General features: G+C 33.8%; 1 protein-coding gene across 3 annotated transcripts in view; it reads left to right on the forward strand.

Annotated features, from left to right (window-relative positions):
* LOC129002370 (integrin alpha-PS1-like) overlaps positions 1-18023 on the forward strand; it is a 56567-nt gene extending 38544 nt beyond the window's left edge. For 2 of the 3 annotated variants that reach the window (XM_054430115.1, XM_054430116.1), the window contains 10 exons: positions 2771-2809; positions 4521-4621; positions 5065-5208; positions 5707-5872; positions 6925-6988; positions 7433-7589; positions 8087-8174; positions 9605-9699; positions 10199-10325; positions 15215-18023. In XM_054430115.1, the coding sequence (XP_054286090.1) occupies positions 2771-2809; positions 4521-4621; positions 5065-5208; positions 5707-5872; positions 6925-6988; positions 7433-7589; positions 8087-8174; positions 9605-9699; positions 10199-10325; positions 15215-15427 (1194 nt within the window). In that variant the 3' untranslated portion in view covers positions 15428-18023. The remainder of the gene's footprint in view (positions 1-2770; positions 2810-4520; positions 4622-5064; positions 5209-5706; positions 5873-6924; positions 6989-7432; positions 7590-8086; positions 8175-9604; positions 9700-10198; positions 10326-15214) is intronic. The other variant, XM_054430117.1, reaches the window with a different exon arrangement.
* Positions 18024-20087: the final 2064 nt, after the last annotated feature.

A 20087-nucleotide genomic window follows, 5' to 3' on the forward strand; every position in this document is an offset into this window, starting at 1 on the left:
TTTAAACCTGAAAACCCTGGAATTGTCCTTGAATCTTATTTTGAAGGGACGCTGGGCACCCTGGTACCGTACCAAACCGTGCCGAATTTAAATTAAATTCTAAATTTTCTGTACCGCAGACCCCTAATTACAATGTAGATCTGCACAAAAATCTTTTCAATCATGAATACTTAAAATTTAATGAGGGTTGAAAAAATGCTATTCATATCTATACAGTCTAACCTTGATATAATGAATCATAAGGGATGGAACATAGGGGATTCATTCATTGTAGTGAGAATTTTGTTAAAACGAGGTTTGTTATATTGAGGTTAGGTTTGCTGGAATTTCACCAAGTCGGTCTACATAAGTAAAGTTTTGACCTCATTAAAACACAGTTAAGTAACATATTCTACTAAGGCCCGATTTCACCAAACTTTTAAACCGACGTTAAGCCTTGCTCTAACTGCAGTTAGCTCTTAACTGACGAAATCGGATTTCACCACTCGCCGTTAGCGCTAGTTTAGACTAAACCGTCGTTAGATAATTAACTGCCCAATTTTGACCGGTTAACTTCTTTAATCTTTCGTTAAGTAAATACCAGCTGGCTTTAAGTTTAAAGTTTATATGGAAAGACGAAATGGTAGAAGAGAATACGGTACGAATTAACTTTTGAAAGTAAGTGATGGCAATGAAGTGGCCTATGTTGTTCGCCTAACTAGGTGGATAAGAGAAAGGGTTAATGATTTTAATAACAAAGATGAAATTTATTTTATTATAAGATATGAACTATCAAAACGTTTAGCATTTTTCTTTAGGAAATGAATACAAACCACTGTAGTGGTTTGTGTTTAGGCTATCCCACATAGTGCATTGCTTTAGGTTATCCCACAAGGCTTTTAGTTAAGGCGTATATCTGTGATCAGCGACCGCATTGAACTGATTGGCGATGAAGAGCCGTACTCTTTTATCTCGTCTAAAAAGAGTGTCCCGGCTCTTCTACCAACATTATCAAATTTATTATTTCATTGTTCGAAAAAATAGGCTCCCATTCCTTCTCCCGGCTTTGGGTAACCCTAACCCAACGTTCAAACAATTGTTTTGCGTTCGGTCAGACGTAAGTAAACCAAAATCTAAACCTAAATTGTCATTATAATTATTTTGGTGTTATCTACATTGTGTCTCGTTCTTGTAATTCTTTTGACTCCAGTTTTTTTTTCACTACTTCAAATGTACCAAACTGGTTAGTGAACAAACAGAATATTGAACATCCCTGTAAAAGGTTGGATTGATGAGTCTTGACTCGACCACAAAACTCAACCAATTTGTTCCTCGAATATGTTTGATCAACATTGCTTTGCCTTTATTTACTTACTAGCTGTACCCGCGGGCTTTGCCCCGTTTAACTTCATAAGTATTCGCATGGCTCAATCACGTCCTGGTTGGAGTGAGTTCGCTACGCTTACTCACCTTTAGGTTGGAGCTCGTTCGCTGCGCTCACTTGCCTTCAGGTTAGCTCGTTCACTACGCTAACTCGCCTCCAGGTTGAAGTTCGTTCGCTACGCTCACTCACCTTTTGGTTGCAAATTAGCTGTTGTCATCAATTAAAAAAATACTGGTAATAGTGCTGCACCCTGTTGGTAATCCTTGTAACTTAAATGCTATTGAACATCATAGAACAGAACCAACTTGTTTAATTGAAACAGCTGTTAAGATTCAATAATTCCTTTTAAATATGAAAAATCATAAGGTTAACATGGGAAACTCCAGAGCCACTGGGGCGGAGCCCGAAAGACCGATCAGAATAAAAACTACTTAGTTGTCCTATTTAATGCCCAAAGAATCGATGTACCGAATTTCAGCCTCCTAGGTAAATGGGAAGTGGGAGAATTAGTGATGAGTGAGTGAGTCAGTCAGTGAGTCAGTGAGGGCTTTGCCTTTTATATATAGAGAGATAGAAGAAGATAATTGTTTTGGTGTTTATTCTTGCTTTCTGTTGTTATTTTACTCAGAATCTATTGTATTCCTGTAAGCTTGCCGTCTCCAGTTTTGTTTTCACTACCTCATAAACACTGATTTATTTTCTAGGTTATGTTTACTTGCTCTCGTAACAGCCCGGTATTATGACAGTTTAGTGCCACTGCCACCTGGATTTTACTCAAAACTCTCGTTTATAAAACTAGCGTTAGTTTTGACGCGTTTCCGTTGGTGAAACCAGATTTCCTTAACTGTGGTTTAAATCGACGGTTAGTTTTAACCGAAGTTTAATTAAACCATCGTTAGCGAGAATTTGGTGAAATCGGGCCTTAATTGTAAAGTAGAACCTCAATTATCCTGGGTAATATGGGGAAAGAAGACCACGTATTATGAAAACCATGGTTAATCCAACATGCTAATAATAGATGACAAACCCATAAAAAACGCTGTAATACTGTACAAATAGCCATAATTTCACAATTTCCATTTTTATACCAACAAAATACAACATTTCACTGTGTACAATAGTGTCACGTATCGAGGGAAAGACACATACTATTTGTTAGAGGTTAAATTCACAATGTAGATGTTCTGATAGTGATTCATTCATTATATTGAGTTTACTTGTATTAGCCGGGATCGTCAAAATTTCTCTCCATGTTTATTTCAGTTGCTGACATACATTTCAGATTCAGATATGTTTAACACTTTGGATGGATCAAAGTCAGAGTTTCTTAGAAGTTTTTCTAAACTTGGGTTATACATTTTTTAAGTATAGCCCTTGTAAAAAGTTTAAATACATAATAAATTGCAGGAAAAAATACTCAAGTTCTGGCCAGGATGGTTAGGTCAGGTCAGTCTCTAATGGGTGTTGAAATATCCCCCCCTCGTCCAAATAACTGTTTAATAGTAATGTGTGAATATTAATGATGTTAAAATCAAATTAGTTTTACCTCGAATTAAATTACTAACTATCCAACGAGTATATTTGACACTTTTCTCGTCATAGCTTTGCACATCCTTGTCTCAAACTAACTTTCCTCTGTTTGAAATTGTTCTTTGTTATGTTACTAACTGAATAATAATATAAGTGAAGCCAGGACCTGTAAACATTTCAATAGGCCTAATATAGTTTGTAATTTTTGTCTGTTTTTGTTTATTTTAATGCTCACTTAAAAAGCATGAACTGTGTAATAAATTAAGGTTTCATTACTGTAGAATACAAAATTGTACTACAGTTTTTGTTAAGCTGATAAATATGATTGTAATAACCTGAACTTGAGGTTTTTGTTAGATACCTGAATATATTTTAGAAAACTTATAAAATTCTGATATTCTCTTGGATTGATGTCATTAAATGACACAAAATAAACGCAGAAAAAATGCATATTCATACAACTGAAGCTTGTATTATTGTGTATTTGTCATGTTCTCAAACAAGAACACCCAATATGTCACATTCAAATAAATCAGTCCTCTTGTTAAATATATCTTGGATAATCGGGAGTATACTAAAATAAGAAATCATGAAAATGATCGTGTTTTGCCTATTGATATTGAACTGACCAATCATAAACCGGTTGGACGTCGTCAGATTTATCTGGAGTTTAGTGCCATAGAATAGCATACCGGGTGTCCAAAACCACCCGTACACCCCTTTAAAAACAAGGGAAACGTTTTCTTACAAACAAAAAACAATACAGAACTAGATAAATTGGTCACGGTCTACCAAATGGTGATAATTTCAAATCCAAAATCACACCGGAAGTGGCTTTTTCAGACCGGAAGTGGACTTTTTTAAATGTAAACTACCAATTTTGATCACAGAATCGGATTCTACGTTAAAAAATACATAACTTTTGTCTAAAAAAATTTTAGAAAAAACTTGTTTTCTACCCTTAATCCCCTATTTAAGTCAATAACTTTGGTCAAAGTTACTTGAAACAATAATAGAGAAAATCAATAACAAAGATGGTAATTGAGTAACAACTGGTCTACACATTACTTAGTTTCATTTTATTTTAAAAATAAATAATTTGTTTTTACATTAAAGTGGTCAAATGTAAAAACAAATGATAAAAAAAATAATTCAAGCAATGTGTAGACCAGCTGTTACTCAATTAATAAGGCGTTTACAATAAACAGCTAATCCTATTAATCATAATCTAATCTTCATCATGTAATCTTTGTTATTTGTTTTTCTCTATTATTGTTTCGAGTATCTTTGACAGATGAATGACCCAAAATTATTGATTTTAATAGGGAATTAAGGGTAGAAAACAAGTTTTTTCTAAAAATGTTTTAGACAAAAGTTATGTATTTTTTAACGTAGAATCCGATTCTGTGATCAAAATACATTTAAAAAAGTCCACTTCTGGTCTGAAAAAGCCACTTCCGGTGTTATTTTGGATTTGAAATTATCACCATTTGGTAGACCGTGACCAATTGATCTAGTTCTGTATTATTTTTTGTTTGTAAGAAAACGTTTCCCTCGTTTTTAAAGGGGTGTACGGGTGGTTTTGGACACCCGGTTTAATTATCTGATGTACAATGTGTGTGTGTAGGGCAAGCAGCTGACTTGTCATCCATTCAACTCAACCCTTGTAGCTTGTAGTCTTGGCAACCCACTGTCCTCAGACCATCCTCCTGTACATCTGCAGCTCAGGTATATTGACAATTCAATTGCTCTTAATAAACTGCTTCATAGTGTAGTGTAGTTGTGGACATTCCTTTCAGCAGCGTCAACCATTTCATTAACTTAACACTTGAATATTTATTTTTTTTACCATAAAAATTGTATTTATTTAATCTGCATTGTACGTTTTTGGTACAGATATGTGTATAAATTGTGTCAATTACAGTGCTAGGGGGGATGTACTTGCACACAAGAACCCTCTCCCCACCACTATTTATATTTATATTTTGTAAATCAATATGTATTTTTTTAACTCTAGTGGCTAAAATTAATTTGGGAAACTTAGTATTTTTTATATTCTTTTAGTATGATATTATTTCTGCTATAATTAAGCTGGAACTGTTATAAAGGCTATAAACCGTCATGATACCCAACTTAATAGCTCTGGATGCTACCTATTGTTGTGTTGTCAGGTTTGACCCCAAGGATCTGCCCGACTCACAGTCCAGGCTGGAGTTCATAGTGTTTGCCAACTCCACCAGTGTAGAGGAGGATCCCCAGGGCCCCCTCACTCTCGCAGCTACTGTGGTCAAGAGGGCGGAACTATCTCTCAAGGGGTGAGTTACACATCACAAACCATGTTTTATACAATTTGATTGATTATTTTAATAATTTCCAGAAAAGTGACAGATAATGGGGATGTTGGGGATGGAAGGTGGATATCTCTGCTGATTCCCTGAACACACTTGTTGGAAATGGTGACAATTTTTCAGTGTCAGTCACAGTGTCACTGATTAAAACTGCTGCTCATAATGTTTTTATAATCGCTTTTCCAATATTTTTTTATTTTCGTTCTTGGTCGCCGCACGCCCAATTTGCTTGAAGCGTCATTAATCCGTTACTGTAAGACCTAACCTAAAGACTTGTGTTCTGTTAGTACCCAAGTACCAGTTCTTTTATCAAGAAAGAGTGGTATAGTGAATAGCCTTCAGATACCAACTTATCACTGGACTGATTGGAGGGAAAAGACATAGTGCAGCTTGGTTAGTCTGTGGATAGATAATATTCCTACCATCACTTTTATCTTAGTCCATTGATTGTGATGCTTTTTGCAGATTGGCCCGGCCAGAGCAGGTGCTGTATGGTGGCCAAGTGAAGGGAGAGTCTGCCATGGTGTACAAGGATGAGGTCGGCTCACGAGTGTTACACACATACCAGGTGTACAACCAGGGACCTTGGAGAGTGTCTAATTTGGAGATACACATAGAGTGGCCATATCAGGTGACTATAGACTGCTGTGTTGTTGTAATGTATGTTAGTCTGTAACGGATCTTGATATTAAACCTAAACGGGCCACAAGGTTGGACAGCTGGAAAATAAAAAATGCAAACATTGAAAACATGTAAAAGCCGTTAAGTCAATAAGCTGTCTTGTCAAACTTATTCATGAGTTTGTCTTACATCAAAACTTTAATAACTAAAACTTTAATAACTTTATCTTTCCATTTTAAAGCTACAGTAAAACCTCACTAACTCGACAATAAGTGGACCCAGAGTATGCCGAGTTACCCAGAACATTGTTGATTTGTAATTGGTTTTTAACAAACAAATATATAGAGAATGAATTTTTACATTTACATTTTTTACATATTAAGTAAAAAATCTTCAAAGAAATGTCAAATATTTAACATGTAAAGAATTTTTCAGATTTTTTTTTCATGTGACTTGTCAGCTGTTGGCTGGTGAGTTGGTGATGTTTTACTGTGTCATAACAAGCTATTAAAAAAATTACACAGTGGCAAAAACACGACTTTGTAACTATAAAATAGCAGATAAAGTGAATGATACCTGTATGCCACAAGTTCGCACAGCAACTAATATGAGAGCAGTGGCAGACAGCTATGCAGGTATGAGTTGACCAACCGTGTGGTATGTAGCACGCTAAAACAATCAGTAATAGGGATAGACTCAACGTACTTCCCTTGGTGTGCAGTCATACTAAACGGCAATAGCAAATGACTTTATTGTACTTGATCGTCCACAGGAACCAGGAATGGTCAGTTGAATCGGAAAGACGGATAATCAAGAATCAACTGTGTCTTAAAACTAAATTTGCACTATTTTACAAATGAGATTAGTAGTTATTTAAACTCATAAATCTATTTTCAATCTTGTAGTCTGAGAAAGCAAGTAAGTATTTTAATGTTTTCTTTTTTTTTTGCATTTGGGCTACATATTCTTAGTCTATATTATAACTAGGAAATATGTCTACTTGCAAAACATACTTCACTGTTTTTATTTGCTATAAAGCTAACATCCATTACTCTGATTCAGGTAGCGAACAACAAACCACTGGGTAAATGGCTGCTATACATGGAAGAGGAGCCGTATATTGAAGGTGAGGGTTATAAAAAAATCATTACAACTGAATGCTCAATATAGGCAATACTGGAGTATATTCATCGTATTAAATGAACATATGAAATATGTTTTGGAGGAGACAGAGAGGAAGATGAAGATAGAAGAGGTGAAGGAACTGTGTAGGGATAGGACAGATGGAGAGGCTTAGTTGATGACTAGATCTGCTAATAACTGGTACAGTAGCAAATTGTTTAATATACTTAATTATTGTGCTACTCCTGCTAGTACTTGGCCTCTACAGTAGGTTCAGTCTGCTGCATTCTCATTAAGCGGCAACTTTCATATCCCTCTGGACATGGTTTTATCATCTTGCTTTAGGCCTTAGCTGGTTTTCTGCCTTCAAGAACATTTCTCATAATGGAGTTCTCTTCTTTTCTTAGCTTATAACATTATAATGTAAGAGTGTTGACTTGTATTTCAGCTCTGAGTGGAGGCCAGTGCTACATGGCTCCTAACCAAGTGAACCCTCTACAGCTAGTGTCTAGGCCCGGGCTGCTAGAGGCCCCTCTAGAGCCCCTCACCCCTACATCCGGGCCTCTGTACAACACTACTGAGGGTGGTACTGATGGCTCCATCAGGTGAGAATCCTCGCCAAGTAGGCCTACTAACAAATAGATGAGAACATCTTTAAATGTAATTCCTACTCATTTTGTGGTTTTTAGATAGGCTATTGGGTTTAGATAAAAGAATGTGGTAATTTTACCGTGATATTAAAAAGTATTTTTGGTAGTCTTAACTTTCTGTTGTACAGCAACATTGACTTTTGGATAGTGAAGCAGACAATCCATCTATACAGACCAAATGAAGGAAACTTTCTATTGAAATGAAACATATTTGAATAAGCTTACTTACACAATGTGGTGCTGTCAAATAAAATAGTGAATCACATATTTGGATAAAAGCCACTGATTTACATCAACACACTATGTCGGTTGCTCAATTCAAATACGGTTATTTTTATTCTAAATGTGGTACAGCTCTAACATGGAAATGGGATGTCTATGTCTATGGGTAGTAAAATATACCAATTATCTTCTAATTATCAATTATGATAACTATGTCCATTGTGTGACAGGGTGCGGAGAAGAAGGGATGCTGAGATGGTTGTTCGCAGTGAAACTTACACAGACAAGGACGGCCGAAAACACAAAGTGGTCAATATGGTTAGTAAACTTAGACATAGTTACAGTGAAGTTATCATTCTGTATTTGGTGGCCAGCAAAATATTGACATTTGTCTGTGAAAAATATAACTTTACTCAATTCCACTTTCACTCCACAATAAATAAGCTTTATTATAAACATTGTGTTTGTAAGCCAAATGGTTTCTATTACTTTTTTACCCTTGTACTGTAATTATTATTAAAATATAGTAGTTTGTAATAAATTGCTTGTATTGTTACTCCAAAGCACAATTTGTTACAAACGATTGATTTATAAATTTGTTTGTTTGTAGTGGTTTTTAAAATTATTTAAATCATAATTAAATGGAGGTTTATGTTTACGATTACAGTATACCCCCTCTTAACCGACCCTAATGGGACATAGGTCGGATAACTCAAAAGGTTGGTTAAAAGGGGCAATCCAAAAAACTTCAACAAACAAAGTGCTATTATTTGAAAATCATTATTATGAAAGCATGCACGCATTATTTACAAAATAAACTACAGTAGAACCTCTTTAATCCGAACCCCCGTAATCCGAACATCCACTGATCCGAACCCCTCATTGCTGTACTCTAATACACAGTACAGCAGTTCTTTATTGTATACTGTATTTAATTTACAATATTGTTTATTCACCATGTTTACTACTGTATTAATAATTAACACTGTATTTTACTTTATAAAACATTTTTTCACTTTTCCTAAAATAATTTTGATCAATTTTAGCCATGTTTTAGCTATTGTTATGTAAAAACAACAATATGTTCTGTAATCCGAACTATTCAATAGTCCGAACTACCCCTGGTCCCAATTAGTTCGGATTAAAGAGGTTCTACTGTACTCTTATTTCCTTTTTATCAGTATTAAAGATTGAAAAGTTACAAATAACCCCAAACACGGTAAAGTCAAATACTTTCAGTGGAATAAATTATAGTCGTAGGCAAGAGTCAATAAAAATTCTTATTTTAATACATTTAGTAATATTAATGGATGCTTTCCAAATCTTATTAGTAATACAGTACAGAACTTATTGTCAAAATCGAAGATACAAGCAACCTTTTTGTTACGAGACAGAATGTTTCATTAGCCTGTAACAACCTCTAGGGTTAAGGGTATTGTTCCCATTGCAGAGATTCATAGAAAGTGGCAGTTAAACCAAACTGCTCTCAAAACAAGGTAAATTAAAACAAACTATAATACTTTACGAGTGATTGCGGATAATCTGATTATCAGTTAATGGGCGAGGTTGGTTAAGAGGAGGTCTACTGTATCTGAATTTCTAATACTAATACACTTTTGACAGAATTTATAAGCTTTGCGAACAATTGTTTTCCATTAAATATATGTTGTTGTTTCCAAATTGAGTTATCAATAGAACATTTCAATTAGCTTCTAGCTATCAAAGATTAATGGCAACTTATTTTACAGAACTGCTTGCTGGGAACAGCCAAATGCTTCAAGTTCAGCTGTGTTGTTCACAGTTTGCAGCAGAATCAAGAAGCCACGATATTCATCAGAGCTAGGTAAATCAATGATTGCTCTCGTTGAAAAACAAAAGTGATTCTAAACTCACTCAGTGCAAACGTGAGACTTGTACTAAAACTCTTTTTTATCCGACCAGATTATTTGGCATGATTGTATTTGCTATCTAAACTACATTATTTTGACAACATTCTATAATCTACACCCTGTAGTGTATGGGCGGCTCAATTCAATTATGTTAAATTATTTTCTAAAACTGTCTACAACATTGACTTAGGAATGGAACGTCCAGTTCCATCATTAGTCAAAGGTAAGAGTTGATCAAGTAATTTGTGTGAATTGATAAATTTGAAACGCTACTGGCTAAAACTACACAAGTTAAATTTTCCTAGTGTTAAAGGTAAATTTTTCAATATTCCTTTGCTTATGTGCATTGCAGACCAAGACGCCAAGCGCAAGGCATTTTAATATGATTTTCAGTTACAACACTTAGATATCAGGAGTCGACTGTCCACCACTAAGTGTAGATGTGTTTTGTAGGTTGTGGAACTCCACCCTAGTGTCAGACTACCCTCGGGTGGATCAAGTCTCCATCTCATCTCGTGCCAAGATACACATTCCCCCCTCCCTTATCATACATCAGGACACGAGCGATGATGTGGCGACAGTGAGTAGATCATTCAATAAGTTAAACATTGCAAGTAGAAGTATAGTAGACTCCCTCTTATCCGGGCACCTTTTAACCGGACATCGGTTTAACCGGACTACACTCGTCGGAAATGAAATCTCTTTAACCGGACAATTTTTATCAGCACATTGGTTCAACCGGACTAGATCAGCAGGAAGTGGGCGGTACTGAAACGACTGTTCTCGTGGGAAAGATTTGAGACCAGTGATCACGTGTCTAAATGCAACGCTCTCCTAAATTTAAGTCGAATATCACTAGGGGTGGGCGAGTACTCGACTGTCGAGTAATTACTCGAGTAGTTGGCAATATTCGACAGTCGAGTCGAGTAGTTAAAGATACTCGTGACTCGAGTCGAGTAGTAGACGTTAAGCCGATTTTGTTATTTTCATTGATATTTGACAAATAAATAGTAAGAAAGGAAAATAATTGAGTTTTATTTAATCCCTTAACCCCTTTAAATATTGACATACTAGGCCTACTAATAATCGGCAACCTAGACATCGCTTGCGTCATCCATTTCACTGACAGCGACAGCGCCGATAGCTGAGCTGACACTGGGTGACTGGGTGATAGGCAGTGGTGTAGGTGTGCAAGTGCGATGCATCGAATCCCGATTCGATCCAGCATGCATCAAAATCCCGATGCATCGATTACGTCACGATACTAGTACTACTAGCTCTACTAGTAAAAAGGGATGATTCGATTATAGTCATCGATACCACCGATACTTGGACATTGGTATCGGTACCAAGACTCGATTGTCAAAAGTCGATTCCGATGATACCGACATCCGACAGGGATAAATATTTTATTTTAACATTTATTTACTGTATAGCTACAGTATTAGTTTTGTCATCACGGTTAACAATTTTCATAGCCAACTTAGAAACAGAAACTATCTAGTTCAAACCAGCGACGGTGCCGGTGACATTGTTTAGCTTCAGCATTGCACAACACAATCTACGAATCTACATTTCAAGATGTCAGACTCAACTCAAGAGACAACCGGCGCGTGAATGTCCTGCCAACACGAAATTAATTATACTAAACAATGTCTGTATCATTAAGTCAGACATTTAGATGTATTATTTTTATTTGTAGTATAAAATAAATAACCTAAACACGTTGAAATTTTCAGTTTAATTTAAATTTTCAGTTCCCTGCATTATACGCATCATTAGAAAAATTATATTCAACAATTAAACTTTAACATCGTCGTATGGTTAGGCTTGCTTTATATTGCGCCAAAAAGTAGATCCATATTTTGATCTGTATTATCTACCTGATTAAAGAGTTAAGTGAAGTTTTAAGTGCTACTATAACATAATGTATTTATTGAAAAATATTATAAGCCTTAGTCCGTGTCGATTTTGTAATGTTAAAACGATTGGTGAATGTTGACAATAAAAGTATGTAACAACAGTTCTCATTGGTCAGGAGGCGTCAGTGCACTACCATGTCAGCCAATCGACTTTCGTGTTTCAATGGAGCAAATGACGATTGCTTTGACATCGTTTAATGTTTTATTGTGGGTGGAAAGGGTATCGATAAATATCGTGATTCGTGATCCGATATGTAGGACGTGTTTGTTTATAAATAATGAGTATTTAAGTATAAAAAACTAGGTTACAGACAGGTTCAAAACTTCGATTGTTCCGATCCATTGTTGACACCCCTACACGGAGGTTATAGTGACGTCATGCATAAGGGCCAGGCAGGCCGGTTCACAGTGAATCCACTCTGCCGAACCTTGTTCTTGGTATAATCGGGAACATAGTCAAACACTTTTGTTACTAAATAAAACTATGAAGTGTTTGTTAAAAGCACTCTTTTGGTCTTTTGGAGATTTTAGTCCCAAAACATAATCTTTATTGTAGGCTAAAAGTAAAACCTATCTATTGCCATACTTTTCTCCACAGACGTCGACATAGGCTATTATGCAATGTCTTTAAAAAATACCAGGGTTTCAGTCAAAATACTTTTGTAAACATTGACAATGTGCTGTTTTAGCACAGTTCATTCCTTGACCACGATCGTTTTTACTCACTAGAGAAAAGACTCTCCTTACAAAATGTATTTGTAGACCAAGATGTTTGTAATTTTTTTAATGTATAACTGCAATTGTTTTTAAAAAGAAATACAAAAACTGACAAATGACTTAGATTAATACTTAAAAAGTTAAGCCTACTTATAAATTAGAGGAAACTTTATTAGATCTCATCATAGTCAAATTCAAACATTTACAGTATTTCAAAATAATTAACACTCTTGTGTAATGAAAATCTGCAAGCGACTGAGGCCGAGGGTGAGGGAGGTCATGTGAACCAGGCTTTAGAACAAGGGCAAATTCTGCCAAACTTTCTCTTTTCCTCCCCCATGTCCCGTTAGGCGGTGGGTGGGGCTTCACACAATAAACAGTTCATTCATTAACAGTAGAGAAGAGTTTTTTTTGGCAGTGATGTATGTCTCTTGTCTGCTCTTCAAGTTCACAGTTCACACATCTGGACTTCTTTAAAACAATTATAAGTGATAATCTTTATTAAAAATAAGTGAAAAACTGTTGACATTTTCAAGGAAAAAAAATTGAGAAATAAAAGTGTTAAAAATTTTGTTTGATTAGTTATTCTGTATTTCAAAAATATCCTCATTTATGATTATGTTTTTAGCTAGACTTGGTGACTTTTTCATAGCTAAACAAATTTTGAAGATATATAATTAGTGAGAAAATGTCATTATATAGGAAGTTAGTTTTTACTCACTTGGGGGAAAAAACTTACCTTACAAAGAGTATTTGTAGACCAAGATGTAGGCTAGGTACCGGTACGTAATAAAAAAAAAATTATAAACTAATGAGTTAACTTAGACAATTTCATGAAATTTCAAATAAATACAAAAACTGAGAAATGACTTAGATAAATACTTATAAGCCTATTTATAAATTAGAGGAAACTTTATTAGATCTCATGCTTTAGTCAAATTCAAACATATACAGTAGGCCTATTTGAAAATAAACACTTAGTTCCATATTTTTGCAATTTTTTTTTGCAATTAATAATAAATCTTTAACGCCAAAATATAAGTTTGATACACATACATATTGTGTTTTTTATATGGTATAAAAGTTTTTAACCAGGTATATTTTTGGTGAATTGAGGAATGCTTTGTTCGTAAAAATGAAGATGGAATATAAAATGTAAAATAAAATTGTTGATTTTCTCGTGAACTACTCGACTCGATACTCGAGTATTAGGGCTAATTACTCGATTCGACTCGACTCTACTCAAAAAAACACTACTCGCCCATCCCTAAATATCACTATAAACGGTCCGTTTTAACGAGTTTTTGGGGACGTCGGTTTAACCGGAAAACCCGTTATCCGGACTGGCCTCGGGACCGAGGAGTCCGGATAAGAGGGAGTCTACTGTAGCACATTGTTTGCATTAACATGCTCCTGGATTGTAAATCAATTAAAAATAAAGAGATATGTTACCTATTTGTCACCATTCCATAATAATAGTGTTTATGATGACTAGTTTTTAGGATGCTTCATTCTAATTCCTCCAGGATGTATTATCAAGTAGCAGCATCAACTTCCTTCTACATACAGTCAGAAATTTAGAATTTTTGTACAGTCAACTGTGTTTTAACTCTCTTGGTGTTGGTTGATTTTCGGGCATTTAACAGCAATGTTAATGTTTATTAAAAATTATAGCTTATCCGCTTTTGAAAGGAACTATGCATATTTATATATTTCCGTGCAATTAAATACACACACGTTATAATTCAACGTAAATATTTTGATTTCATACCCATTTTATTATTTTATTAATAGGTAGAACTACTAAGAAAAATATCAATTTGTAATGTTTTTACACCTCTTTTTTTAATAAATAATAAAGTACATTAATAAATTAAATTTAATGTAACTAGAAGTAGCTATTTATTTCTTTATATTATTAAAAAAAAATTACTTTGGTATGATTAACTTAACTTTTAGAATAGCCATAAGTCATTGAAGAACAGACACAAAATCACTTACTAGGCCTAGCTACGACAATGACTTTACTGCCTTAGTGGTAAGCTTCAAACATTAAAGCAAACGCATAGTATAAACCAACAAGTTAACCAATACCCTATTGGTTATTTTGTACATTTTAGTCTAAAAAGATAAAAATCCATTTTCAATAGACAAAATACATCAACAAACAACTTTTTAAAAACAATAATTTGTCTTTTAAAATATTGACTTTGTCTCAAAACATCTGGAGACAAACAAACATGTAAGAACTTAGAGAAAGGAAACCACTTTTCTGCTGTTTAAAATTATATAAATATCCAGCCAAAATCAGACCAAAATTAACTGAACTAAAAGACAATATTTACCGTCTGCACTGTTTATGTATTGATGGTGAGGGGGTGTTACCGATGATGAATCAACGTTTGACACTGTGAGGTTTTGTGTGTACGTGCATGTGTGTTTGGTTATTTTATCTATAGGGGTAACAACAAGTATTCAAAAAAGAAAAAAATAGCACTAATCAGTAAAACTAAGTATTGACAATGGTAAAATGTAACATTTAAACTGTTAATTTTGATATTTTGGATATTTTAGTATTGTTTTGCTAGAGACTAGTTAATTATGCCATTGAAGATGCCAATTAAGGTTATTTTAATGGTTACATGAATGCGGTTATATTTCATCTAGATGTGACTCGTGACATCTTTTTACTTTATCTCCAAATTTTATAAATCTTGAATTTGAGAGAAAATTATTTCTTGTGCCAAATGTTGGCCCGGGATGACCCCCAGACTTCTAATCGTACAAACAGGCTAGTTCAAAACAAATGTTAAACTCGCCTGTTCCCCAGGTGGAGACGGTGTGTAAGGTAGATCTGCTAGAGCAGCAAGCGGCAGAGCCTGTTCCTTGGTGGATTATCATTGTAGCCATCGTCGTCGGACTGCTTGTTCTTATTCTGCTCACTTTGTTGCTGTGGAAGCTCGGATTCTTCAAGCGGCGACGACCAGACCCAACATTATCTGGAAACCTGGAGAAACACCGAATTGACGATCACGACTATTAGAATTAGTTACAACTATTGTCCGACCAACTCGGTGACTGATAGCTTCTCGTATAAGTACCGAGTCAGAGTCAACGTAATGTCTCTTAGGCTAGCAAGGAATCATTCAGAGTTATCTACCTGACAGAGATTAGAATGTGAATTTTAAATAAGTACTTACTTAAGTACCTACTTTATGTATTTACTACCTTTAAATGTGATTTATTTCTGTACAAGCATTTTTATTAACTGACATTTTTTAGCCAAATTTAATGTAAGTTTAAGTTTGTTTTCTGTCCAATGTTTAAAATTGATTTGATTAGTGTTATTTTTTCATTGAGTAATGAAACTGAAGAACTGAAATTATCATATACCCTCCATGAATTCAGGGGCCTTGATGGTAATTGCTTATAACAATTTAATTAAAGTTTTTTTGCAAAGTTGTAGAACAACACGTTTATATAAAATCATATTTTTATTTTTATACTTAACAATGTCTCAAATTTTACTTGAAGCAGATTTAAAGTTAATTTGATGCATAACATGTTTGCCGAATTTATTTTGTGAATTTTTATATACTTTTACATTTAAAAAATGTATACCATTTAACTTTAGATCGTTTAGTAGATTTTATTTTAGTATTATTTGGAAAAATAACAGAAAACGCACACCTTATTACAAACTGAAACCCAAGGTTTATGAAAATGACACTATTACAAGAATGGTGTGTCGAAGCCTTATAATAGTAATGAACATTATTTTTGTAGGCCTACGCAATATTTAATTTAAAATTTTTTGTTCAGCTATAATCTAGGTATACTGGTTGTATATTGCACAGTTAAAATATAGTGTGCTAACATTTTTGGCTGAATCACGGTGCTATTGTAAAAACAGTCTATTTATAATAAAATATTCATATATTTTGGGTTCTTTACGCTGCTGGGTTTGGTTTAAAAAAGCTTAATTTTCTTCTCTGGTTTAGGAACATCTGTCGCTTAAATCATAATAATTTTAAATGATAGTCTAATTATTGTGTCTTTTAGAAGTGCTCTTGTCAAGTAGGTAGTAACTGATTTATATGTTTGACGTTGTAGATAAATTTATATTTGTTGAACATTTTATGTAAATATTGTTTATTTTTACTTATAGTTGGCACATTGTGTTATATCTTGATGAATGAACTGAATTTACAGGATTTTTGTATTGTAAGAATCAAAGCTGTATATTGATACTTTTATTGTATTTTTAAGTAAGGTATTATTTAAGTTAAACTTATGTCTAATTGTTGACTGTGTACATGGCAGGAAGTTGCTCGACAATTTGTGGACCCAGAGGTTGTGAAGTTAACCAGAACGTGGAAATACCTAATTGGTTGTTTTAACAAATTAAAACACAACAGACAAATTTGTACATATAAATTTATTATTTATATGAGAATTTTTACATCCTGAGTAAACAATCTTCCTAAAAACAAGGGTCCTTGAAAAGGTCAAGACAAAGATTAAGACAAAGCCAGCTAGCTAGTTGTGTGGACTGTCTGATGTTGATAGTCGAGTTAAACACTGTCAATTTAGTTACGTTTTACTCTACCTACCAGTCTTAAAAGGCAACATACATGGTATTTTGCTATGAATTTATTTTCATAATTTGTTGTCCTCAATTCTGCTGCAAGGTAGTTTTGCAACCCTAGAAAGTACATTTTTTGTAAAATTTTTACTCGAGTTGTGTACATAGTCAATGCTTGTGGTTTAGATTAAAATAATTAGTAGTTAAGTAAAATCCTGAAAGGTTTGAAACTTTATCGAGTATACTTCCAACAATAGTGATAGCATAGATTTAAAAATATAATTCAGTGGTTAATTAATTCCTGTTTATTTCATTTTTAACAACAACAAAAATGTTGGCATAGAGCAAGCTTAAAAGAGATTATACATATTTTTAGTATAATTGTCAATTTCATGAATATTCCAAAATGTTAGGTTACTAATATAGTCAGTTACAAAATATGATGCTGTAAATCTTAAGACATTTTGTTTCTATTCAGAAAAAATCTGCAATTCATTAAACAAATCAAATATTAACTTTGTCACAAATGTGACGAATTTCTGTGATGGCAAAATATGAACACTGCCTTTTTAACTTAAGAATATTTCTCTGTAATACAGTTTGTTTTCCTATACAATGTAAGTTTAGTTTTAGGGCCTACTGTACTTTTTGAGTATATGTATATTTTTAATAATGTTGTTAACTGGTTAACTCTACTTTTTATGTTCAATTATTTTCATATTTATAAATAAACAAAGTAAAAATTTGTCAATCCGTTAAACAGTTTATGTTGATATAAATTATTTTTAGCGATGACTAGTCACCATTTACGAATAATGTTTAACACCTTGATTGTGGTGGTATAGTCATGTTTTTGAAATTACTTTGTTTTAAAGTATTAACTCATATTTATTCATTTTCTTTTACTTGTTCAGCTAGAACATTTAAATATGATAGCCATATATCTGTATCAAATACAGAAATATACAAAGTTTTATAATTGTATTTTTTGAATGGCGTTTATAGTTAGGCTATTTCTACTGGTACTTATGAAATAAAAGTTACATTTGAGATATCTAAAGCATTTATTTAAATCGCCTTTATAACTAAAATTAGAGAATGCATATGGGATTGTATCGTCCGCCGTGTTTGCTATAGTCTATATAAATAAAATTAGAGTTTTGTCTGTACGTTGCTCAGAATTATAAAATTTCTGGTTATTTTTACGTTTTATACATAAAAGAATCCAAAAACAAGTCTTATCTCAATTTCTGTCTGTCTGTCCGTCACGGCCTAGGAGGATTAAACATTGAGGAGGGTACACGCTCAAGTTTCGTTGAAGCCAACCCAACCGCGCACCGTACCGCGGGTAGATAGGAAGGCATTGTGTTCAGAAACATTTTAAGGCTAACGGAACCAGCAACCGAACACACCAACCAATTAGTACGTTAGAATGTCATATTAGAGATTTAGTTACTGAAATAGCAGTCAAGTTAAAAGATTTATTTAAGACTACATCAACATAACAAAACAAGAACTTAAATTAGAATCACAATATTAGAAACCTAATTAAGAGGAAGAATGTATTCATGAACAAATAAAAAACTCAAAGATGACCAGTTAATCTGTTTTTTAATTAAACATAACGGTTGAAGGATGAATGTTTTGGTGGCAGCCAATTACAAGACAAGGCTAGTGCGACGTTGCCACATCGCCCGTTGACAACACTAATAATTAAAATATACTAAGCAATATATTAAAATCAGCTGTTATTGACAGATTTGGCAACACCGCACGGTTCTCATTGGTTAGTTCAAAACCATATGGTAAATAGGCTCCTCCCTCAACTGCAAACTTACGTGGTCTCGACTTTAATATACCATTCATATTCCTACACTCGAATCATAAAGTAATAATATATATAAGTATTTGAAAATCTTTTGCATAAAAAGAAATCAAATAAGTTTTAAAACTATAAAATAATTATACGTTCACACTGTGGCGCCAGAGGATGTGAGAAATTAAAAATTTCACTTTTTCAAACAGGCCATGCTACAGCGCGGGTAGCGCAACACTACGTCACAGTGGTGGATAGTTGTACTAAACTCTTAACAATTAAAATCTTACAAACAGCCAGCTTGTTTATTTACCTAAAACATATGGGAATGGTGATGGCAATGAATTTATCAATGAAATCTATCCACTAATGTGACGTCATGGATCCTGCAGCATTCCGAAGCAGGCATAATAGTATTGATATGATATAGTAACTGGGTAGAGAATATTAATAAACATTCCACATCTGAAAATGCATGTTTAGTAATTAAAATATTTAACACTTTTAAGACGATTCACGATTATGCACTCTCACACTTCTTAGGTCGTGTAAGGAATAATTGCATTTAATTTATATTTAGAACTCTTTTATGAATCCTTTGGTTTTCACAATACACCTTTATTTGTCAATATCATACAGCTATTCACTGAAACATATATGTTTTTATAGGTCAGAATATTCAATACTAAAAACAGAATTACTGTATACACAAATCAGGTCAAACGTAAAAATACTTTTTTCATAGTAACCAAAACAATATGCATTTTTTCAATGTAATTTATTTAGGCTCCATGGCAAGAAATAGTTTTGATATGAAGCAACTGTTTCATGAAGAATTGTCTGTATAGCTTCATTTAAATTGTTTCAACTAACAGCTGTAGGGATGTTAGTATTATTTATTGCCTTCTCTACACAAATATAAACAAAATAAATGTTGAATATTTGTGGTCTTCAGCATTTTTCACCGAAAGAAATATTACACTTAAACATAATATATATATGGGACCAACTAGAAACTCTCCTGGCTCCTGGTTATTTTGGTGGTGGAACCACACTGATCGGTAAAAGAATCACAGAGAAATAGGTGAACATACATAGAAAAAAAAACATCGCCACAAACAAATTGAGAAGCTCCTTCTTTTGTTGGTAGTGGGGAAGTCGGTTGACGTTCTTTTATGTTTTTGTGCCATACTGTTTCTGTTCCATTGTTGTGACGTTCCGCCATCAATAATGTTTACTGTACTTGGCGTTAAACTTTTTGAGCATTATTTTTATGGCCAGCCTTAAAATTACAGTTGTTAG

This window comes from Macrosteles quadrilineatus, unplaced genomic scaffold (genome assembly GCF_028750875.1).
Source record: "Macrosteles quadrilineatus isolate MER2022 unplaced genomic scaffold, UCM_ALF_1.0 Scaffold_9__3_contigs__length_116548681, whole genome shotgun sequence".
NCBI classification, from domain to species: Eukaryota; Metazoa; Arthropoda; class Insecta; order Hemiptera; family Cicadellidae; genus Macrosteles; species Macrosteles quadrilineatus.